General features: G+C 43.8%; 1 protein-coding gene across 7 annotated transcripts in view; it reads left to right on the top strand.

Annotated features, from left to right (window-relative positions):
* The window catches only part of add1 (adducin 1 (alpha)), an 80,233-nt gene that overhangs the window by 29,003 nt on the left and 25,154 nt on the right, over positions 1-26,076 (top strand). For 5 of the 7 annotated variants that reach the window (XM_084324783.1, XM_084324778.1, XM_084324779.1 and 2 more), the window contains exons 2-10: positions 571-779; positions 8,149-8,311; positions 9,912-10,063; positions 10,807-10,887; positions 11,437-11,586; positions 13,405-13,548; positions 18,553-18,651; positions 19,117-19,290; positions 21,431-21,694. In XM_084324783.1, coding sequence (XP_084180909.1) covers positions 585-779; positions 8,149-8,311; positions 9,912-10,063; positions 10,807-10,887; positions 11,437-11,586; positions 13,405-13,548; positions 18,553-18,651; positions 19,117-19,290; positions 21,431-21,694 — 1,422 coding nt within the window. In that variant the 5' untranslated portion in view covers positions 571-584. Of the gene's footprint in view, positions 1-570; positions 780-8,148; positions 8,312-8,341; positions 8,399-8,979; positions 8,996-9,911; positions 10,064-10,806; positions 10,888-11,436; positions 11,587-13,404; positions 13,549-18,552; positions 18,652-19,116; positions 19,291-21,430; positions 21,695-26,076 lie in introns of those variants that run through there. The other 2 variants (XM_084324781.1, XM_084324782.1) reach the window with 2 other exon arrangements.

Below are 26,076 nucleotides of genomic sequence, written 5' to 3'. Positions count from 1 at the left end.
CCTCCTTTTTCCTCCGTTTTCTCCCATCCCAATGTTAGTCGCAATTCCCAATCCCCTTCCTGGTCGCTAGTGCGCACTCTACCCCCTACGGTCGGTCTGGGAGAGTGGAGGCTATCGCGTGCTTCCTCCGACACATGTGTAGCCAATCAACCGCTTCTTTTCACCTGGCAGCGCGGACTCTCACTGAGAGGGTGTAACGTGTGGAAGGATCACACTACCCCCCTTAGATCCTTTTCCTCGCTGAGCAGGCGCTCCCACCGAACTGTAGGAGTCGCTGTTTACAACGACCAGGACCCACCCACCAGCTTTCCCACCCCTAACACTGCCAATTGTGTTAGTATGAATGACCAGCCAAGCTGGTAGCAATGCCGAGAGCTGGGCTCGAACCCAGCGTCTCCTGCACTAGTGGCCTTGCCCACTGCGCCACTTAGCCGCATTCAGATACTGTTCTGCTATTTCAACCACAACACCCCCCCCTCCCCCTCCCCCCAATGAAAAACAAAACAAAACCTTTACCTCCAAAAGACAAACAAAAACCTAAACTTGACCACCCCTCCCCCCTTTCTCCAGGAGACGAGCGCAGGATGAACGGTGACTCAGGTGCCGGGGTGGTGACGGTCCCCCCTCCCACCACGGCCCCCCACAAGGAGCGCTACTTCGACCGGGTGGACGAGAGCAGCCCGGAGTACCAGAGGGAGAGGAACATGGCGCCCGACCTGCGGCAGGACTTCAACATGATGGAGCAGAGAAAGAGGGTGTCCATGATCCTGCAGAGCCCGGTGAGTAGCCGCGGAGGGAGGGATACACACACGCGGCCTTGTAACATGAAGGCTGATCGCAATCTAGAATCTAATCAGTCAAATTACCTACTACATAATCATGACATTTACATTTAGTCATTTAGCTGACTCTTTTATCCAAAGCGACTTACAAGTTTTGTATGACAAGTCGGCAGGAAGGGTAACAATGGCTGCGTTTACATGGACAGTTTATTCCCCTTTTCATTCGGAATTAACGTTAAATCCTATTTAAAGTTATCATGTAAACATCTGAAAATACTTAATTCCGAATGAAAATGGCCATTCCGAAATAAAATCCATTCCGATGTAAGTGGCCGGTTTATTCCGTTTATCATTCCGAATTAAAGCTTTTTCTGTCCATGTAAACGCTTTTTCGGAATTAGTTCCCCCCGGTCTTTCTGCACATGATCGCGCATAGGCTACAGTACACATAGATGATCGCGAACAGGGGCACATATTGTTCCATAGCATACGCCTTCAGTTGATCATGACAAATCCTCTCTTACCTTGACGATTAAAAAGCCTCCATAATTTAGTAAATAAAGCTGTAGCCAGCCAGCTAGTATTGATGCTATACAAAATGCTATCCACAAAATAGCTACATAGCTAGCCAACTAAATACAATGGTATCCTGAGGTAACGTTAGATACAACGTTTGCTAGTCGAAATGACTGGACACACACAGGGACAAGTTAAACATCAATCAATTAATTTATTCCAACAGGTAGTTTGAGCTGCATGTGAGCCGCGGTCTTTCTCTCCTCTCCTTTGGAAACGAATGATGATACGTTAGCTAGAAAAGGCACAGAACCGGCCGGCAAAAGTGAAGCTGCTAGCAACAGACACTATAATACTTCCGTCGGGGGATTTCAAAATAAAAGAGCGACGTCTAAAAGCACGTAAATAGGTTTATTTTGTACATTATCTAACGTTAACACGAACCTAAACTAACTTTAGATTAGTTTAGGTTCGTGTATAGATATATATATTAGATATTGTAAAGAATAAACGTATTTACGGTGCTTTTAGACATCGCTCTTTTATTTTGAAACCCCCCGCCCGGAAGTAAAAATTATGCTTATTTGTCTGCTTGTTATCAATGGGTTGCTACATACGGAGTACAATGTTACATAGGCTGTGCGTCGATGTTGCAGAAGCATAAAGGCCTGCAACACCTTTGCTTTGTCGATGTTGTGGTGCAGTTGCTTTGAAGTTGCTGTAGCATTTAGAGGCCTTTAACGTTAGCAGAATAGACACACCGAGAGTCTGGTTAATGTTGTTTGGTACGCTAGCACAGTAGCTGATAATACCGGTCGCAGCTGTTTGTTTACTTCTGGTAAACGTAATGACGTTAACATCCTGTTTACGTTTACCCAATCAGAAGCCGTCCCAGCCCCAAACCTTACGATGACTCGAAAACTCCCGATTAGACAGTGACTTTCATGTAAACACCTTGTCGGAATTAAGATTTGACATGTAAACTCGCATGATTTTTTTTTACATCCGAATGCTTTGATTCCGAAGTTATAATTCGGAATTAAAAGTCACCATGTAACCGCAGCCAATGTTCATCAAAGTGTTCAGACTTGAGTGCTACAGTGTTGAGTGTATGTTAGTATATTAAAAAGAGTGCATGACAGTAAGAAGGTTTGTTTTTTTGTTTTTTTTCTTCCAGATATTGAACCCCTAGAATCAAAATTGAATTTAAAATATCCCTGTCCCTAATAATAGGCATGTAACACGCACTGTGGGATATTGTACTGATACCATGTTAAAACTATATCCTCTGATAACAAACAGCCATGTGTTACATGTCCGAGATCAAGGCAGAGTGACTTGCCTTCCTATGTTTTTCAGTATGTAGGATGTATTCTCTCTAATGGAATAAAATAGATTGTATCGCATCATGTTTATCTGTTTAGTCCAAGAATACATGGATTGTGTCAGTAAATAATGCTTTCTACATGCTGACATACTCCAGCGTTAGGGCTGGGCGATATGGAAAAAAAATCATATCACGATATGATAATGTTATCATATTTCTCGATATCGATAATTATCGAAATTGTTATAAGTATATTTTTTTTATTTTTTTTGTTTATTTTGCAGAAATTCTTTGTCATTGCCGCCATCTTTAGTGTTACATCCCCTCACACTCCAGTTCTCAGGCTGCAGCTGGTTTAAAAGCGAAAGTAAACCGGCTTCTCTGCTGGCTGTGGCTCCAGGGGAGTTGAACAGTTCTGGCTCTGCTAGTTTATTTTCGATCTTTTGGCGCTTTTTTGGTGGACAAACCACAGCACATGTGCACCGTGACTCGTGACTGGAGTCTAGTTCTGCTAGCACACATAGCCTACTGTGTACAGACGGTTTCAAACTGTATTTTAAATTAGAAAGCAAACAAAATAAATGGACAAGAGAAAAATAAATCTCAATTTGGTCAGTATTGTCATTTGGACAAGCAAAGCCATTACTTTAAGTTGCAGGCAAGAAAGACAAGTCTGTCTACTGTCTCTGGTTTTAAAAATGCCCTGTTGCAGGTCACAAAAAAAAAATGTAAAAAATAATCGATTTTCTTTCTTTCGCTATTCGATATAGATTATTAAAATATATCGCGATATTTATCGTTATATCGCCCAGCCCTATCCAGCGTGCAGTACTAGTTCTGACAACCACCTGCACTTAGCCTTGTGAGCCCAGTATTTTACACACTAATCCTGCATAACCCTCATTTACACATGAATTATACATAACTCTCATTTACACACTAATTATACATAACCCTCATTTACATACAAATGATACATAACCCTAATTTACACACTAATATACATAACCCAAATGTACACACTAATCCTACATAACCCTCATTTACACACTAATCCTACATAACCCTCATTTACACACTAATCCTACATAACCCTCATTTACACACTAATCCTACATAACCCTCATTTACACACTAATCCTACACAACCCTCATTTACACACTAATGTGATATGGCCAAAAACGTTATCATGATAACCTTTTTAATATCGTTCATTATCGATAATTATCAATGTTTTTACAAAACAACAAATGTATGTTTATTTTGCAGCAATTCTTTGTTGTTGCCGCCATCTTTAGTGTTACAGCCCCTCACACTCCAGTTCTCAGGCTGCAGCTGGTTTGAAAGCGAAAGTACCAAAAAAGTGGCTGTAGCTCCAGGGGAGTTGAACAGTTCTGTTCTGGCTCTGCTAGTTTCTTTTATATCTTTTGGTGCTTTTTTGGTGGACAAACCGCAACTGGAGACTAGCTCTGCTAGCACACATAGCATACTGTGTACAGACGGTTTCAAATTGTATTTTAAATTAGAAAGTAAACAAAATAAATGGACAAGAGAAAACTATATCTCAATTTGTTCAGTATTGTCATTTGGACAAGCAAAGCCATTAAGTTGCAGCCAAGAAAGACAAGTCTGTCCACTCTCTGGTTTTAAAGCTGCCCTGTTTGCAGGTCACAATACAACATTTAAAAATTTTCTTTTTTATTATCGATTATTAAAATATATCGTTATCGTTTTATCGCCCAGCCCTAACATAGCAAGCCCTCATTTTCTACTGTACGTCTGTAGATGATTTCCTCTGAAAATCAATTGTCGTCAACACTGAAAATCGAATTGCCATTGAAATTCTATTGTCACCAATGCACTGTAAATCTTTCACATTCCTGCACGATCTGCACTTCTGTGCCTGAATAGGCTCTTTCAGTCATAACGGCAGAAGCCCATCGCAGACCCATCACACGATGGAACTGGTTCCTACTGGTTATCAACAAGTCCATCTGTCTTTAGATGGAAGGCTGTGATGGAAAGCAGTGGCATTGTATAAAAGGTTTTGTATGAACCCTATGTCATGGATCCTGTTGGAGATGGAAGAATGGATCGAGTGCGTAGGAAGGAGGGGGACCTGAGGGGGAAGAGGAGATTGAGAGCAAACGGGGACGTTTTCCGACATCTCGTTGTGTCGGGACCCTTAGGCTGCCGTGTGACTGACTCATTCATGTTTTATTTGTTCTGCTCATGGTAATTCACTGTAACCCACAGTTCCAGAGAAGGAAGAAAATGTCTCAAAGAAGTGATCAAAGCACATCTCAATTTGCACATTCCAATGAGCGAAAAGGAGCAGGGAGAGAAGACTATCTTAGGCGGCGGTTACACCTTTCGTTTCATTTTCGTTTCATTGTCATATGCGTTTCGCCGCGACGTCACAGCCTCGAGTCACACTTTCGTTTTTGTCACCTGAGCACACTGATGTAGTACACTGCCAAAGCAGTAGGTGGCAGTAGGTGGCGAACATGAAGGCAATTTCAACCAATCATAACTTGAATGTGCCAATACACTTCCTGGAAGCTCCAGCAAAGAAAATGTCAACAAGGCAGGCGCCTATGGGCGCCACCATCTTGCCTATTTACTCAATGCAGCAATTCTTTTTCAGCAAAGCCTAATAAAAGTGCAATAAACAAAACGGATACATTCACTGTGTTCTGCCTGTCATTTGTTGATGAAACAAAACTAACATCAACACAAGTGACCACCAAGAGCGGATAGTTTAGTCTAAAAAAAGATCGGTAGCATTGTTAGCTGCATGCTAACGTCAATGTAGTATGCCATTATAACAGTATAGCATTGTGGCTAGAAGCTAACGTTAGCTCACGCTAGTTAGCCAGCACCAAACTGATGATATCGGGAGCTATCAGTAGATAACATTAGAGACAACGCTGTGTGTATTAAACAAAGGTGAATAGATGACTGGGCCATTTTAATGCTTGTTAAGTTGAAAGAGGAGCTCTGAGCTAACAGGGTCTGAATCCTGATAGCTAATGTTAGCCAGCTGCTCATGCAATCGGTAATGCTAGCAGAATGAATGGATGTAAACTTTATTTAACATATTGCATAATGGGTACAATACAATACGGCTCAATACAAACAATTGTTAAGGGAATGCAGACTGTTGTAGCTTGGACTGGGGTCCTTATAACAATAACTTGACAACACATGGTAGCTGCAGCTATTTGGGACACAGGGACACGGAGCTGGGAGCTATGTCCCAAACACACACACACACACCCACACACACAAACTCTGTTGTCACCGGAGGGCACGCAATGGTATCTACTGCGCATGGGCGTTTTCGCAACAACGGCTCCGTGCAGACTACACGGCTGTTGTCGGCGTTTTTTTTTAAAAACACTAGTCTAACCATGGCCTTAGTTTGCCTGCCCTTTAATCAAAACATAAATAAACAATATGAATAGAAGATGGATATCAGACTCATCTCGTGTTCAGATTCAGATAATTTTATTGTCACAGCTTCTTTGAATGTACATACATTCAGAAAAATGTGAGACGCACACAACAAACACAATCATCTATACAATACGAGGTACTTATACAGTGTAAGTAGCAGCAGTTTGTGCTTGTGTGCAAGTCACATGTGTCAATAAATGCTAATGGTTTTGTCTGGACGGAAACGAACTAAACCTTTGGAAGACGGCATCAGGCTAGTACCCCTTCCACGACGTGTGCACACTGTGAATTCCCGGCCCGATCCTAACCACAGTATTTGAATCTCCACACAATCGCCTTCTTTTCCGCAAGGCAGCGGGTCGACTCACACCATCATCACCACACACCATCATCACCACACACCACCACACATCACAGCATCATCACCACACACCATCATCACCACACACCATCATCACCACACACCACCACCACACACCATCATCACCACACACCATCATCACCACACACCACCACACATCACACCATCATCACCACACACCATCATCACCACACACCACCACACATCACACCATCACCACACACATCACACACAACCACACACCATCACCACACACCACCACACACATCACCACACACCACCACACACCATCACCACACACATCACACACCACCACACATCACCACACACCACACACCATCATCACCACACACCATCATCACCACACACCATCATCACCACACACACACCATCACCACACACCATCATCACCACACACCATCATCACCACACACACACCATCACCACACACCATCATCACCACACACCATCACCACCACACACCATCACCACCACACATCACCACACACCACCACACACCATCATCACCACACACCATCACACACCATCATCACCACACACCATCATCACCACACACCATCATCACCACACACCATCATCACCACACACCATCATCACCACACACCACCACACACCATCATCACCACACCATCATCACCACACACCATCATCACCACACACCATCACCACCACACACCATCATCACCACACACCATCATCACCACACACCATCATCACCACACACCATCATCACCACACACCATCACTACCACACACCATCATCACCACACACCATCATCACCACACACACACCATCACCACACACCATCATCACCACACACACACCATCACCACACACCATCATCACCACACACCATCACCACCACACACCATCACCACCACACACCATCATCACCACACACCACCACACACCATCATCACCACACACCATCATCACCACACACCATCATCACCACACACCATCATCACCACACACCATCACCACCACACACCATCATCACCACACACCATCATCACCACACACCATCATCACCACACACCACCACACACCATCATCACCACACACCATCATCACCACACACCACCACACACCATCATCACCACACACCATCATCACCACACACCATCACCACCACACACCATCATCACCACACACCATCACCACCACACACCATCACCACCACACACCATCACCACCACACACCACCACCACACACATCACCACACACCATCACCACCACACACCACCACCACACACATCACCACACACCACACACCACCACCACACACATCACCACACACCACACACCATCATCACCACACACCATCACCACCACACACCACACAACATAATATAAAAGCTGTATAGAGAGAGGAGGAAGAAGACGCCAATCTAAAAATATCCTATATGACGCTGTGAGAATGTGATGACAGCAAATGGCGACAGGCAAGCGGAGCGTTCACCTGACAAGTCTTGTCCCTTTCTGACCCGTCTCTCTCTGCGTGTCTCTTGTCTGTTTGTGTTTGTGTTGTTGTTGTCGCTGCCTGTGTCTCTCTGCATCTCTCGTCTCTTTGTGTGTGTGTTTTCTTTGTCGCTGTTGTGTCTGCCTGTACACGTCTCGACTTGGTTTGTTTCTCTGCGTGTTTGTATCTCTGTCTGTCTGTCTGTGTGGCCGGCCAGGCGTTCTGTGACGAGCTGGAGACCATGATCCAGGACCAGCTGAAGAAAGGCAAGACGCCCACCAGCCTGCTGGCCCTGCAGCAGATCGCCGACTTCATGACCACCACCATGCCGTCCATGTACCCAGCCGCACCGCAGGGAGGCATGGCCGCTCTCAACATGAGTAAGTAGAGAGAGAGAGAGACCACCACCACCATGCCGTCCATGTACCCAGCCGCACCGCAGGGAGGCATGGCCGCTCTCAACATGAGTAAGTAGAGAGAGAGAGAGAGACCACCACCACCATGCCGTCCATGTACCCAGCCGCCTCGCAGGGGGGCATGGCCGCTCTCAACATGAGTAAGTAGAGAGAGAGAGAGAGAGAGAGAGACACCACCACCACCATGCCGTCCATGTACCCAGCCGCCTCGCAGGGGGGCATGGCCGCTCTCAACATGAGTAAGTAGAGAGAGAGAGAGAGAGAGAAAGAGAGAGAGACACCACCACCACCATGCCGTCCATGTACCCAGCCGCCTCGCAGGGGGGCATGGCCGCTCTCAACATGAGTAAGTAGAGAGAGAGAGAGAGACACCACCACCACCATGCCGTCAATGTACCCAGCCGCCTCGCAGGGGGCATGGCCGCTCTCAACATGAGTAAGTAGAGAGAGAGAGAGAGAGAGAGAGAGAGAGAGAGAGAGAGAGACACCACCACCACCATGCCGTCCATGTACCCAGCCGCCTCACAGGGGGGCATGGCCGCTCTCAACATGAGTAAGTAGAGGGAGAGAGAGAGAGAGACACCACCACCACCATGCCGTCCATGTACCCAGCCGCCTCGCAGGGGGGCATGGCCGCTCTCAACATGAGTAAGTAGAGAGAGAGAGAGAGAGAGACCACCACCACCATGCCGTCCATGTACCCAGACAACTCTGTGTAATATAGCCTTTATTTCCAGATATTAATATTCATATGTATTTCAGATATTAATATTTTCATAACAATTGGTTAACGGTAGCTCATTGTTGTTAGAGAAGTGTCTAGGTCTAATACAATCACAATGACCACTATGTCACTATGACCACTATGACCATAGTACACATGTGTTAAAAGCATCCTGACGTGGCTCTGCCTTTGTGGAACCGTAAGGCCGTCTGGGTATGTGTAAAGCATTATGGGATGTAGAGAGAGACAGAGAGGGGGAGGGAGGGTCTGTGTGTGGGTGGGTGTGAGTGACATTTTGACAATCCCTACTCAACATGAGTAGGTGGAGAGGAGAGAGAGAGACACACACAGAGTGTGTTGGTGTGCACGCACTGTGCAACATTTTTATCCCTACCAACCTCCCTCAACATGAGGAAAGAGAGAGATGGTGAAGGGGAGATAATGCAGTTATGAAAGGAAGGAATACAAGCAAAACATTCTACACTAAACCAGCGTCTGAACAATTCGAAGCTGTGTTCAATGAGTAGCAGGTGACATGTGCAACAAACTCACTCCTCTCTCTCCTCTCTCTCTCTCCTCTCTCTCTCTCTCGTCCACCCTCTCCTCTCTCACTCTCTCCTCTCTCTCTCTCTCTCTCTCGTCCACCCTCTCCCCCCGCTCTCTCCTCTCTCTCTCGTCCACCCTCTCCCCCCGCTCTCTCCTCTCTCCTCTCTCACTCTCTCCTTTCTCTCTCTCCTCTCTCCCTCCTCTCTCTCACTCTCTCCTCTCTCTCTCTCTTTCTCTCCTCTCTCCTCTCCCTCTCCTCTCTCCCTCCTCTCTCTCTCCCCCCCGCTCCCTCAGGCCTGGGTATGGTGACTCCAGTGAACGACCTGCGTGGTTCAGACTCCATCTCGTATGATAAGGGGGAGAAGCTGATTCGCTGTAAGCTGGCTGCGTTCTACCGGCTCACTGACCTGTTCGGCTGGTCCCAGCTCATATACAACCACCTGACGGTGAGGAGACACACACACACGCACGCACACACACACACACACACCTATTATCTTAGACCTAAGGAATATTATATATATATATATACATACATACAGTATCCTGAAGTAGGGATGAAACGGTTACTGGTTTTATTATAACCACGGTAAAATTCCCTGACTGTTAGTAATACCGTTCAAATGTTTATTATTGCTAAACCCACGTTTGATTACAGCAGTTGACATGTGCAACTAATTAATAATTTTTTTTTTTAAATGTTTCATGTTCTGTCATCTAATAATAATATATTCCATAACTTTTCCTGACATATTAGGTTTTTACCGTGGTATCGTTTTAGAATCGGTATCGTGATACTTAGGCTGGTATCGGTATCGAAGTCAACATTTTTGGTATCATGACAACACTACTGCAATTGTAATATGAGATTTGCATACAGTTACATCTCTATCCTGAATATTAATGTGAATGTAAATGCACCGATTTGCAATTGTGAGAGCAAGGTGCCATCCGTGGGTTTGGCTGAGGTATAGGGCAGTGTGACGGGAACCCATACTGTTACATAATGCACCATGTTTCGCTGTTCATCTGAAGTGTGGGGGGGGGTTGTAATATAGAAGCCTGATTATCCTGCATGAGAATATAGTGGATGACTTTATTGGTGCCAGGCAACTACTAGCGCAGCAGGTAACTTCATTACACTAATGTCCAGCTAGTTGTGACATATCAGCCTGACTCTGTCCTGCAGGTGAGGGTGAACTCTGACGAGGAGCGCTTCCTGATTGTCCCCTTTGGGCTCCTGTACAGTGAAGTCTCCGCCTCCAGTCTGGTGAGAACTAGTGCTGCCTCTTCTCTTCTTATCTTTTTCTTTTGTATCGTCTTTTCCTCTTTTCTTATCTTCCCCCCCCCCCTCCTTTTCTTATAATTAATTTTCTTTTCCTCTTTCTTATATTTTCTTTTCATCTTTTCTTTCTTTTCCTTTCTTTTCTTTTTCTTTTCCTCCCATCTTTTCTTTTCTTATCATCTTTTCTTTATTTTCCTTGCCTCTCCTTTTCCTTTCTTTTCTTATAATTTTTTCTTTTCCTATTTCCCTTTCTTATCTTTTCTTATACATTTTATTGTCCTTTTCCTCTCCCTTTCCTTTATTTTCTTTCCTTTCCTTCTCCTTTTTGTTTCTTTTTCTTTTCTTATATTTTCATTGACTCGATGCTCTTCAGTTAAATCCTGCTGTATCCACTCATGACAGACAGACAGACGGCAACCACCATCAACGTCATCTGGACTGAACCTATGTCGTCTTGTAACAACAGCCCTGGCAGCGCTGTGTTTGTTTCCGTGAATCACCCACTGTGTGTCTCTCTCTCTCTGTGTCCCCCAGGTGAAGATCAACATTCAGGGGGAGATTGTGGACCGAGGCAGCACCAACCTGGGGGTCAACCAGGCTGGCTTCACCCTCCACTCTGCCATCTACGCCGCCCGGCCTGACATCAAGTGCATCGTGCATGTACACACACCCGCTGGCGCCGCGGTAAGGAACTGTACATACGTACAAATTAGGGGTGTAACGGTACACAAAAACCACGGTACGGTACGGTACGTACCTCGGTTTTGAAGTCAAGGTTCGGTTCGGGTTTTCGGTACAGTGGGGGAAAGTTTGGCTTTCCATGTTCCACTCAGGTTTGATGTAGTGTGCAGTAACTAATTGTACTTGTAGGGCTGTCAACAAATATTCTATATTGAAATTAATAATCGACTTGTAAAAGAAATTTAAAAAATTATAATTATCATATTAGATTGTGAAAAAAAACAGCCCCCGGTGGGCAGTCGTTAGTGGTTAACATACCGTTGTATTTGTTCGGTACACTACACAGCCATTCGGTTCGGTACGGATACGTGTACCTTTACACCCCTAGTACACACACACCTGCTGCGGTAAGGAACCGTACATACATGCACACACACCTGCTGCGGTAAGGAACCGTACATACATGCACACACACCTGCTGCGGTAAGGAACCGTACATAGGTACACACACACCTGCTGCGGTAAGGAACCGTACATAGGTACACACACCTGCTGCGGTAAGGAACCGTACATACGTACACACACCTGCTGCGGTAAGGAACCGTACATACGTACACACACCTGCTGCGGTAAGGAACCGTACATAGGTACGTACACACCTGCTGCGGTAAGAAACCGTACATAATAATAATAATAATAACTTCATTTTATATAGCACCTTTCAAGGGACCCACGGTCGCTTTACATAGGGGGGGGGGGGGGGGGGGAACAAAGTAACAGACAGTGGACGGACACAACATATACATATAAAGTGAGAGATTAGGGGTTAAAGGCCAAGTTGAAGAGGTGGGTTTTGAGCAGCAGGTTTTGAGCAGTACATAGGTACACACACACCTGCTGCGTTAAGGAACCCTACATAGGTACACACTAAGGCTGAGCCCGAATGTTTGAACGTTCGTTCGTTACGTTGGCATTCGAATTCTAAATCAAAATTCGAATTTTTTATACATTTAATTTTTTTCTCATTTAATTTTTTTAAGTGTCTATTCATTCTGTTTAAACCAATGGATTTTTTTCTTCACAGTTGCAGATAAAGATTAGGTTACACTAATATTATAGTATTAAAACTGATTAGTTATATTCATTAAAGAAAGTTTATTTAATAAAAAAGAGACTCATTTAATCAGATTAATCACTTTATTAAAATTGAGGATTTAGTCTGAGGATATTTATAAAAAATATATATATATATTTGGAAAAAAAAATTATTCAAAGGTTCGAACGTTCGTTAGGAAAAACCCTGACGAAGTTCGAATCGCAAAAACAGGCTTCGGGGGACAGCCTTAGTACACACACCCGCTGGCGCCGTGGTAAGGAACCGTACATACAACCATGGTCTAGCTTCCATGGATTCTCTAAATTCTTTGATGGCCTTCACTCTGTGGGGGAAATAGGAGCTTGTCCCTCTCTACCCAGTTGTATTGTTTTACTCTCCTGGGTATAAAATAACAGCCCCTTCCTGTGATCGGTCTCTTCTCTCCTGGTGATAAAGCTGGTCACTCGGGGTGAGGGCCATCCGAGTCATATTCTCTAACTTTGTATTTGATACCTTCATTCTGGGTTAATAAATTATATTAACCGGATCTCCATTGACTCAGTAAGTTATTATGTAATCAACAACTCCATGGTTGAGGAACGGTGGGAATAAAGTTATATATGATGGGAGCGGGTAAGAACATACAATACAACCATGTATTAACACACACACACTACTATTGTATGCAGACGATGAAAGTTTTGGTTATGGTGTGTGTGTTGCAGGTGTCGGCCATGAAGTGCGGCCTGCTGCCCATCTCTCCAGAGGCTCTGTCCCTGGGCGAGGTGTCCTATCATGACTACCACGGCATCCTGGTGGACGAGGAGGAGACCGGTCTCATCCAGAAGGACTTGGGGCCCACCAGTAAGGTAATAATAGAGAGTCATGGAATCAAAGTTGGGACGAGGGCAATGCTTTTTTGTTAGAACCTGAAAACCGTATCCAGGCATGACTCTAATCACGGAAATACATTTCGGTCCAAAACGTGAACGCGGTCCTATAGGATGGGGGCAGGACACTGATTCTAGTATACACACCTCTTTCCGTGAGTCATATAAAGTGCATCTACCTGTGGGCCTATTCGCCATTGACTTAGAACTAGGGATGTCCGACATTATCGGCCTACCGATATTATCGGCCGATATTGGCATAAAAATGTGATATTGGAAAATATCAGTATCGTTTTTCAAAAGATTATTATTATTAATTTTGTACATTTATTGAACCTTTATTTACCCAGGCAAGTAAGAACACATTTTAATTTTATTTATTGTCAAAGTATGCATAATGTTGTGTTAATTACACGACAAGAGATATGTAATGTTAACACTTTGTTTGCCTTGGGTTAAATTCATGATATACCATAGGTTGCCGGCTCTATTTGTCTATGGAGAAGTACCCCTTCTTTGCATGGCTATAACTTTTTAAATTCTATTGCTACATTGCCATTATTAGGGCCCATTCAAAGTCCTATATGTATTGTTCATTGTGTAGCAACGTTAAACTTTTTCATTCACATATTCATAGTAAAGTATGGTCTAATGCAGACCTGGGCATTGTACGGCCCGCGGGCCGGATGATTCTGACCGGCCCGCGAAAGATTACATGATGATAAAAAAAAATAAAACAAATATTTTTCTTTCATGTCAACGTTCACACGCACAATATACGCTTACCTAGGATTTGACTTGATTCAACAACAAAGCAGTCGGGGCAAGCCGAAAACGGTCGAAAGTGTGGTTATTTGAAGTTTTGGATTTCTTTTTTCACAACTGAGGTAGGTAGATTCAATTTTGGAGACTAAAGTACAGAAAAAGGGTACCGTTGGGTACCGGTATCGATTCACAGGTACCGGTACCGTAACGGTTCAAATGTGAACAGTACCCATCCCTACTGAACACACAACTGCAGGGCAAGGGCCTTTTTGCTCATGAAATGCATAGCCATGTGAAAGCCTTCATGACAAAGTTGCAATAAATTTCAAGGCAACTAGGCAGCAACAATCTCAAACACATGAAAACCCTGAAAGAAGTCAAACCATCAGCTGATCACCGGCACAGGTACTCATCCATGTTGGGAGCACTGCATGATGAATTTTCAATGCGTTTTCAAGATTTCAAAAAGGTTGAGGATGAAATGCAGCTGGTTTCCTCTCCCTTTACCTGCAGTGTTGATAGTGCACCCACTGATGTTCAGCTTGAACTCATTGACCTGCAGTCTGATTCACTACTGAAAGAGCACTTTAAGTCAGCATCACTGCTAGAGTTCTACTCTGCTCTCAAGGAGGAGAACTTTCCAAACATGAGAAGACATGCTCAGAAGATGTTGGTTCTCTTTGGATCCACCTATATGTGAACAGACATTCTCAGTCATGACGTTTACCAAGTCCAGGTACAGATCCTCTCTCACTGATGAACATCTGGCAGCTGTGCTTCGCATCTCCACCTCAGACATGCAACCTGACTTTGATGGACTTGTTAAAGCTCAACAGAGACTGGATTTATCACACTGAATGAAAAAAAAAAAAAGCTGAAGAACACTAAAATGTGGAAATATAACAAGTGAAATGGGACACTTGATTTTTTTTTTTTTTTTTTTTTTGCACAGTTCTGAAAACATTAAATGTTTAATATAGGCATGTAAAGTAAAAAAGGCTACTGGGACACTTTTCTTTACACAGTTCAGTGACATGTCTTGTTTATTTAGGCTATAAGATGATGTGATGTCTTTAGAAAGCTAAGAAAATCATTGTTTCAATAGTATATGAAACTCAAAATAATAACTTTATTTGTATAGCACTTTTTCATACATGCCCTTTGTTATTAATGTTTCACATTTTGTTTATCATTTTGGAAATAAATTCTATTTGAATAAATTATATTTTTGAAAGCTAACCTCACCGTTTAATTGCCAAATAATAACATACACTCTTACCAGGGGTCAAAACAATGCCATTTACTGCTTTTTATATAGAAATAAAATGTATATTATGCATAATTGTGTTTGGAATTTTGGCCCGGCCCTCCAACATATTTTCAGTTGCTCATTCGGCCCCCCGGGAAAAATAATTGCCCACCCCTGGTCTAATGTATAAGTATGTTTTCATCTCTTTCTGCAGCTTTCTCCAGAACGTGATCTATAGCCCCAAATGCATTATATTGATGATGCAATACAGTTTTATGGCAATCAGCGCGATATAAAAAATTCCAACTAGACGTACTTCTAGAAGTTACTACACGTCATCTGATGTTGACCGGATGGGCTAGGGGGCGTTTATAATTCCGTGGGCAGCGTTATACCAATCATCTAATGTGGGTCAAATGTTGATAATAGCAGTTAGTATCGAAGACGGTAACGTTACACGCTAAAACTCACCCCAGTCTCCGCGCGCCGTTGGGCGATCATCGTAGAGTAGAAATATTATCATTATGGGATGTAAATTTACCCGGTCCATCTCCAGCTTGTATAATGGTAAATACGTCCAAATCATGTTGTTTATCGAGTTATTGGCAATCGATCACTGTGTAGCGTGACGAGTCAGAGTCCCGGGACCTATAGCGAGTGCCCGGAAGTAATACGGACGTCTAGCACAACCTCTATGGCACATCCTGTTAAGCGATTGCACCGATCGGCCACCAGATGGCGCTCCTGAACCGCCAGAGAGCTCAGTGGGTCCTGCTGGTGGATCTCAGGCCAGCGGAGGGGACATATGAATCCGATCGCAGATTTTTGAAATATTGATATAAGGACGCTGTACAGCGTCCTCCGGCAACTTGAGCATGGCCGGCAATGACGTCTAAAGACGTTTCATGGCAGCCAAAGTACCTGAAATTATTCCGTTTTTGGGGGGGGGGGGGGGGGAACCCTGCATATATCGGTATCGGTTGATATCTGTATCGGAAATTAAAAGTTTGACAATATCGGTATCGGTAAAAAAGCCAATATCGAGCATCCCTACTTATATCAGATGTTGCCGTGATGATGTAACCATCTCTCCCATCAGCACTACAACCGCCTCCCCTCTTCTCATAGTATTCCATCGCAGACATCTTGGTGATTTGTAATCAAATAGCAGCTGATTGTCACGAGCCATTACAATACTTAATCGCTAATAAAAGTAAATCGCTAATACTTGCTAGTAACGGGGCGGTCAGGTGGCGTAACAGAGATTGCGTTCATCACCAACTAGGGCTGGGTGATATAACGATAACGATGAATATCGCGGTATATTTTAAATAATCGATATCGAATATCGAAGAAAAAAAATCGAATTTTTTTTTTTTTTTTTTTTTTTTTGTGACTTGCAACAGGGCAGTTTTAAAACCAGAGACAGTGGACAGACTTGTCTTTCTTGCCTGCAACTTAAAGTAATGGCTTTGCTTGTCCAAATGACAATACTGACCAAATTGAGATTTATTTTTCTCTTGTCCATTTATTTTGTTTGCTTTCTAATTTAAAATAGTTTGAAACCGTCTGTACACAGTAGGCTATGTGTGCTAGCAGAGCTAGACTCCAGTCACGAGTCACGGTGCACATGTGCGGTGGTTTGTCCACCAAAAAAGAGCCAGAACTGTTCAACTCCCTTGGAGCCACAGCCAGCAGAGAAGCCGGTTTACTTTAGCTTTTAAACCAGCTGCAGCCTGAGAACTGGAGTGTGAGGGGATGTAACACTAAAGATGGCGGCAACGACAAAGAATTGCTGCAAAATAAACATACATCTGTTGTTTAAATTTAATTTTTTTTTTATACTTGTAACAATTTCGATAATTATCGATATCGAGAAATATGATAACATTATCATATCGTTATCGCGATATGATTTTTTGCCATATCGCCCAGCCCTATCACCAACCCCGGAGCGGCTGGATTCGCCTGTTCGAATCCAGCTCACAGCTCCGGGGTTGTCACCAGCTTGGCTGGCCGTTCACACTAATACAATTGGCTGTATTAGAGGGTGGGAGAAGCTGGCGGGGTGGGTCCGGGTCGTTGTAAACAGCGACTCCTACAGTTCGGTCGGGGCGCCTGCTAAGTGCGGATAGGATCTAAGTGGGATAGTGTGATCCTTCCACACGCTACACCCTCTCAGTGAGAATCCGCGCTGCCAGGTGAAAAGAAGCGGTTGATTGGCTGGACGTGTGTCGGAGGAAGCACGTGGTAGCCTCCACTCTCCCAGACCGACTGTGGGGGGTAAGTGCGCAGCGACCAGGAAGGGGATTGGGAATTGGCATAACGACTAACATTGGGATGGGAGAAAATCGGAGGAAAAAGGAGGGGGAAAAAGATCAATAAAAAAAATAAAAATAAAAAATACTTGCTAGTAACAAACTTTTACTATCAACATTTAGCCTGACCTGAGCCCATGGGTTTCGGTTGAGCCCCGTCTGCCTCCAGTGCCTTATTAGCTAATGTACGCTAGCCGCAATGCTAACGGTTATAATGGGAAATCCCAGTCACATTAGCACATAAGCTAATAAAATTGGCAATCTTTTTGTGAGAAAACTTTGTTCTTGGTGGTAAATTGTGTTGATGTTGGTTTTGTTTCATCCATAAATGAGTCAGAATACACTGAATGTATATATTTTTTTAGTTTATTGCACTTTGTTCTCGCAAACAAATAATGCTAATGTTTAGTAGTCGCGAGGCTATTTAAAGATGGCTGGTTTGAGTTTCTGGACGCTCCCTGTGTAGCGCAATGATGCCTTAGTGAGGATTCTCTCTTCTGACCAATCAGTGTTTCAGGTAACTTTTTAGCCCCTGCTCCACCCGCTTGGAACCTCGACGGAGCAGGTACTAAAAAAAGTACCAGGTACCATCCACAAATTTCGGCAATGGAAAACAGAAAAGCCATGAGTGAGTTACTGTCTCTCTCCAAGGTGCTGATCTTGAGGAACCACGGCTTGGTGTCTGTGGGAGAGACCGTGGAGGAGGCCTTCTTCTACATCCATAATCTAGTCACTGCCTGCGAGATCCAGGTAGGAGACACGCACACACACACACACACACACACACACACACACACACACACACACACGGCTGTTTGTGTTGTCGTCCCCCATCATCATGAAGGAATGTACCATGCAGTGTATTTTCAGTCATTACTGTGATAATTACCACAGTGTGTTTGTCTGCATGTGTCATGACTAATGTGTTTGTCTCCTGTCTGTCTGCCTCTTTCTGTGTCCTTTCATCTGTTTTGTGGTCTACATCCGTGTCTCGTTCTGTCTGCCTCTTTCTGTGTCCTTTCATCTGTTTTGTGGTCTACATCCGTGTCTCGTTCTGTCTGCCTCTTTCTGTGTCCTTTCATCTGTTTTGTCGTCTACATCCGTCTCTTTCTGTCTCTCCATCCATTTGTGTGTGTGTGTGTGTATCCCTGCTGCATCCGTCTTGTGTTTTGTGTCTTGTCTATACCCCGCCTCCTCCCCTTAATATCCCCACAGGTTCGAACCCTGGCTAGTGCAGGGGGGCCAGACAACCTAGTGATGTTGGACCCGGCAAAGTACAAGGCTCGCCCACGGGTCCCCGAGTCGCTCGGAGACGGGACGTCCACACACCCCAAGTGGGAGGTCGGGGAGCAGGAGTTTGAGGCTCTTATGAGGATGCTGGACAACCTGGTAGGAACCACGATGTGTGTGTAAAGTAGTGGTGCACGATTAATCTAATTGCAATTGCAGTCGTGATATCAGCCGGTGCAATTATATAATTGCAAAAAAAACTGATTTAATTAAATAAGTGTGTGCGAGTGAAAGCAACTTTCTTGCATTTAATCTCCAAATCCGAGCCATTAGCACTAGCACAGCCGACAAGGGGTCAAATGACCCCTAGGCATTTTCAATAAATGTATCCTCGTCACTCGGTCGAGCTCCAGCTCTGTCACTCAAACACTTTTCCTAAAAGTACCCGTTTTATCTGGCACGGTTTCTGAAATTTCAAAATGACTTCAGGAAAATGTAATTAGAACGTTATTCCACATATATATGGAATATATATGTGGAAAGTCACAGCACTTTGCGAGCGTCTAGCGCAGGGGTGGCCAACCCATGGCTTGCAAGCCGCATGTGGCTCTTTTCCCGTCAATGTGTGGCTCTTCCATAAAAAAAAATAATTATAATATTTATTTATTATTATATATTTTTTTTGTCACTCAAACCTGTGGTAAACCTCATATTTTTATATTAAGAGGTAATTATATAGTTTACACTGTTTATTTTTCTCATAAGCTGTGGGGTCATCTGACCCCTTCCGGTGGGAATCAGTGACATTTTCCCCATGGCTGTTCTAGTGTTAAGAGCTGTATATATGCATATATATGCAGTGTTATATTTGCGCAACTAACGTAGCAATGCTGTGGTCACAAAATGGTTAGGAAAATACGTACTTAGTTACTGGTCACAGGAGTCTTCAACAATGTTTTGAATGGTAATCCATTTTGTGAATACATTTGTTGAAACAACATCCTTGTTGGCAGACGGCTCCTTCTTATCAACACTGCTATCTAACGTTAGCAAGCAAAGCGTGCATAGCTCAACCTGTGTAATGGTAACTTGTGTTCCGCTGGGAAAGACCGTTCATCACTGCATTACAACTTGGTTTAATTCAAAAGTCCATTCGCACATAAGCACTTTGAACTGCAACCTCTGTATGAAAAGTGCTATACAAATAAAGTTATTATTATTATTATTCGGAAACTTTGTATTATGAAATAATAAGACTTTCGGGGGATGTCGGGTCACAGTACTATTCTCCCCGTGGCCCATGTGATCCAGGAATGTAAACAAACAGGTCACCAGCCTCAGCGGTACATTTTCCTTGATAACCAAGCAAGTAGACTTAACATTTATTTATTATATCGTAATCGCAATATTGTCCACAATAATCGCAATCCTGCTCTTTCACCAAATCATGCAGCACTAGTGTAGAGCCTAAGAACGTTATGTAATTAGATAGCGGTGTTGTGTTTTCCCTGTTGGTTGACATTGTAGAATATGATCCATTTTCACAAGTGGCTGAAATATTCATTCTGAAGACATCGTCCTTCTCTGCAGTATATTGAAAATACATTCTTCAATTCTGTCCTATTCACAAGCCATAAAGGACAGACTAAAAGCACCCTCACTGTCATCCGACTATATGAATAGTCTGTCTTGTGCGGTTTTAAAGAACCTGTTTCTGATGTGGTTCAAACGCCATATGGTGATCCACGTTAGATGTCTATGGAGCTCCTTTTACAGACGGTCGGGGCGACAGTGGCTCAGGAGGTAGAGCAGTTGCCTGGTAGTTGGGACGGTTCCCGGTTTCGATTCCTGTTCCTCCCAGGCAGCGCGTCGGAAGTGTCCTTGAGCAAGACACTTAACCCCTAATTGCTCCTGATGAGCAGGTTGGCACCTTGCATGGTCGCCTCCGCCATAGAATAGAATAGATGGAATAGAAATTCTTTATTCATCCCGAGGGAAATTTGGCACTACAAATCACTCACAGTAAACGGTAAACATTTAGGTAGACAAAACAAAGAATAAGAATAAAAAATAAGCCTAAGAAGAATAAAATAAGCCTAAGAATAAAATACGGTCCGGGATTGACATTTTCTATTTTATGTATATACACTCTAATATAAAATATACAGTAAAAATATACAGAAATCTACAGTAAGTGTAATATTGAACATTGTTTTAAAAGTAAAAGTGTGAAGAACAAAAATTGTAAAGCACATTTACCATCCATCTAAATCCCATTGTTCCCCCTCCTTTCTCCCAGGGCTACAGGACCGGCTACCCCTACCGCTGCCCCGCGCTGCGCGACAAAGCAAAAAAGTACAGCGACGTGGAAGTCCCCCCCTCCTCCGCCCACGGCACCTACTCCTACGGGGAGGACAGTGACTCGGGCGCCCGCTCCCCGCTGAAGCACAGCTTCCAGCGCGGCCAGCGTGACAACAAGAACCGCTGGCCGAATGCCGCCGGCGGGCGGCCCGACGAGGCCTGCGAGGACGGGCCCGACGGCAGCCCCAAGTCGAAGACTAAGGTGTGGACGAACATAACGCACGATCACGTCAAACCCTTGCTGCAGTCTCTCTCGTCCGGTGTCTGCGTGCCAAGCTGTATAACCAACTGCTTGGTCTGTGCCAATACCTTTATTGTTCATAGCATAGTTAACTCTGCAGCCACCTTGTCGTGGCTGTCGGAAGAACGGGTAGGTGGTCGACATCCTGAGGTTCCTGGAGGCGGCGATGTAGGCGGTTGAGGCGCTGTCATAATTTTCCCAGTGCCTTATTATTATCTACTGTACGTTCTAGGTGGGTGGGTAATTGCTGTCAAAAGTCCTCCCTTACCCATGCAAGTGTACACGACCGCTTCAACTGCTTAAGACAGATTTCCCTCTATATTCCTCCTGTTCTCTCTATTAACTCCACAATCCTCCCTTCCTATTAATCTCCTAATAACAACCTACACGGCGACCAGCCTATCTTAAGCAGTTGCTTCTGTGTCCTGTGGTAGTGTGTGTCCCCCCCCCCCCCCGTAGTGACGTTCCAGCCCAACCTGCAGACGTCCTCCTCTCTCTTCTCTTGCCGTCTCCTCCCCTCTGGTCTCCTAAAGCTTCAGGATGCCCGGCCAGCTGCCCAGCGCATGTCCTGTTGCACGAGTCGTAGTGAAATGCATCGTTGTTGTTGTTGTTGTTTACCCCCCAGACGAGCGAGTGGCATGGCCGTGTACACGGCAAGGCTCCATGATGTCGTAGCTAACCAGGGTGCCATTTTGTGTGGGGGGGGGACAAGGGATTTATATTTAAAATATATCTGAAATGATAAATAAAAAAACGTTATATATATCTTATCCTTTATATATATATATATATATATATATATATATATATATATATATAAAGGCCATAACAAGTTATATTCATATAAAACACACATCTCATAAGACGATGCAACAGGAAGTCGTTTTCTGTTTAGTTTTTCTTCCATTTTTGTAAAGTGATACTGAATACAATATGTAATGAATAAGGTTTACGTAATGTATAGATACATTTAAGCATTTAGATTAATTTAATTTCACTAAGGCTAAGTAGGCCTGAGACACCGGCAAGCAGGGAGAGACGCTGGTGTGTGTGTGTGTGTGTGTGTGTGTGCTGGTGTGTGTAGGCTGCAAGAATGAATCAAACCTTTTATTTCAACCCGTAAGACACTTGAGGTTACCCTCTCATTCACAGCGACAGCGGGTATACAAAACAGCTATTTCATACATATAGGCACCATAAATAAGAATAAACAAAAAAATTAATCTGCACAGTCAACACACAGTGGTCGGAGATCATACTTTTTTTAAATGCAGCAAAAGAAGGAAGAACCTTCAGCTTCAGAGTTAGTTGGGGGGGGGGGCGGGGGGGCATTCCAGGTGTTGGAAACATGAAAGAAAAAAGCAGAATGATGGTCCATTATAATAGACGACCAGAAGGGGGATAAATCACATGACCACCAAAGACCAGAGGTCGGGATGTGAAAAGCAGAGGTCTGGAAACCATCCCCACCCCCCCGCTGGCAAATGGCACCCTGTAGTTAACCACAATACTGCTGCCTTCGCAGACCCCCCCTCCCCTTCCCACTTTTGTTCATGTCTGTTGTCTGTGCGTCTTTAAGCCGACTAACTTTGTGGCATCATAAGATGATATTTCAGTGCAAGAAAGTATAGCAAGTATCTTAACATACGCAGCGAAATCCTGCCAGTGGATTTCTGCTCTGTGAAATGTTAATTTTTTTTAATATTTTTTTAACTTTTAGATGTCTTATTGTGTATGGGTGAGATGGCATGTTTCTAAAGAGTGCTAGTTTTAACAATATTGTGCAGACGGCGGTAAACCTTTTGGTTTGAAATGTCCCCCTAAAAGAGCCATGCAGCCTGCTCTCCTGACTCTCCCACCAACAATTGCCCCCGGTTGTACGTTTCAGTTGCCCCGTTTTTCATTTTGTTTCTATTTCTTTCTTTCTTTTGGAATCTGATAAATGTTTTTCAAACTCCTCGAGGTCTTCCCTTGCATGATTGGATTTATCTAAAGCAAGAAAACGATGACAACAAAAAAAACAAGAAAAAAATAACAACATATGAAATTTGACCTGACTTGAATGAATTATCTCCTGTTGGGAAAGTATAGGAGAAGTTGTGTTGTGAGACACTCTCTCTCGTTCAGTGAGTATACTGCGTCTACATGTTCATCCCATACTCAACCCAACCCAGCAACTACCCATCCAGACCTTCTCATTCAGCCTCTCGTTTTGGCACTTTTTAACAGCGCAGCTTCTATTATGTACAGGAATTAACCCATGAGCTTAAGCTTTTTCATAGGTGTAATACCTGGTGAAAAAAAGACATATTTTACAAAAACGATACAAAAAAGAAATTTTTCATGAAGGCAAAATATTTGATTTCTGTATTTTCACCTGCTACTCATTTGGCTACATTTGTGTACGGAAATCAACCTATACCTCAAACCCGCCCTCTTCTCTTGATCCTCCAATTGAAACTGTTGGCGTACAACATTTGAAGCGACCGTTGCGATTGGAGGATCAAGGAAAGAGGGTGGTGTTTTGAGGTGGCTTTATTGGCATAAAATGTCCTGTTTTTTCCTTTTTCAGTCATAAGCTGCGCATTACCAGGTTTACAAGAAATCATGCTAATCCACGAGAAAAAGGTTATGATGAATAGGATATAGAAAATGAAAATGATGTCAGCTGTAGCGGTCTGAATAAGATGAGATGGTCCTTTATTGTTCCCCTTGGGGGAATTTCAGATGTCTTGGGGGGGGGAAGGGAAGGGAGGGGGGGTGGGCTATCGTGATGATTTATTTAAGAGGAAAGTGAAAACCTACCAGTGTCAGCAGTATAGGAAGGTGACTGTATGGTCTATGTTGGGACCATCAGGGGGGCGGGGGGGTAGCTGAGTGTCTTGGAGGTGTCTTTTCTCTTTTATCTCTGTCGTCCTCTCTGTCGTCTTTGTGTGTCAGCCTGGGAAATGACTTTGGTGATGCCAGCTCACTCCTCACTGCCACACTCTCGCTTCGTAAGCCAACCTCATCGCCCCACCCAGTCCTTAGACTCCTCCTCATCTACCCCCCCCCTCCTCCTCACTCCTTCTCCTCACTCCTCCTCCTCCTCATGGTTTTATCTCTCCATTCTGTGATGCTTTCAGTTGACCTTCAGCGTGATGATCCTCAGTTATTTGGATTCTGGTTTTGAATTCTAATAGTCAGTGCATCAATGATGATGGTGACATTTACGATCGTCAGTTTTGTATTGCCGGCAGTTCATGTGGGGCCAGATGCAGTCTGTCATTAATATTTCAGATATGCTGATGAGCACATGTATATTGCATAGCATCTTTTCTTTATACACACGCGTGTTACTCCCAAGTAGGGGTGCAACGATACACTCGGTTAAATCGCGATACTAGACTCTCACTTCAAAAATGTTGAGTCAGAAACTAACGTTAGCTACCCACACGCACCTAGGTTTTCTTTTTGTACTGTTCACATTTGAACCGATACCGGTACCCGACGGTACCTTTTTTCTGTACTTTAGTGTCTAAAAATGTAATCTACCTACCTCAGTTGTAAAAAAAAAAAATCCAAACTTTATTTATTATCATTATTATTTATTTAGAACAATTTGTTAACCCTTTAATCGCCAAGGACGACTTTAGACGCCATTCCTCGCCATGCGTAATCTGCCAATGACGTCTTACAGCGTCTTTGAGATCAATATTTCAAAAATCTGTCATAGCAATCATATTTCACCCACGGAGACTTGAGACTTGCTGTTGATCTCCTCTTAACTCTCCAACGGTTCAAGGCCGCCATCTGGTGGCCGATCGGCGAATCGCCAAAACCGGAAGTGACACACCGGAAGTGGTGCTCACCCATATTTCGTCCGGCCACTCGCTATCGCTAGCGGGACTCCAGCTTGATACACTGGATAGCGATCCGTTGCCAATAACTCGATAAACAACATGATTTGGACGTATATAGTATTATACAACCTGGAAATGGATCGCATATATCAACATCCCATAATAGCGAACTTTCTGCTCCACGCTGATCGCCCAACGCTACGAGGAAGCTGCGGTGAGTTTCAGCGTGTTTATTTATTATTAAACATACACACTGCTCCGATCAACATATCACCCATACTAAATAAATGATTTAACGTCGGCCACGGACTTATAACCCCCCCCCCCCCTCCGGTCACCAGCAGATGATGAGGCATGACGTGTAGGACCTTGTACAATTGACATTTGATGATCTAATATATGTATTTAGGGCTATAACTCAGGTTCTGCAGAATGCTGCAGAAAACGATAAAAACATATTTATACTTTAGACCGTATTTTAGTATGAATATGTGAATGAAA

This window comes from Notolepis coatsorum (genome assembly GCF_963971535.1).
Source record: "Notolepis coatsorum genome assembly, chromosome: 11".
Lineage (NCBI taxonomy): Eukaryota > Metazoa > Chordata > Actinopteri > Aulopiformes > Paralepididae > Notolepis > Notolepis coatsorum.
Note: the sequence above shows the minus strand (reverse complement) of the source record. Positions and strands in the feature narration are given on the sequence as shown.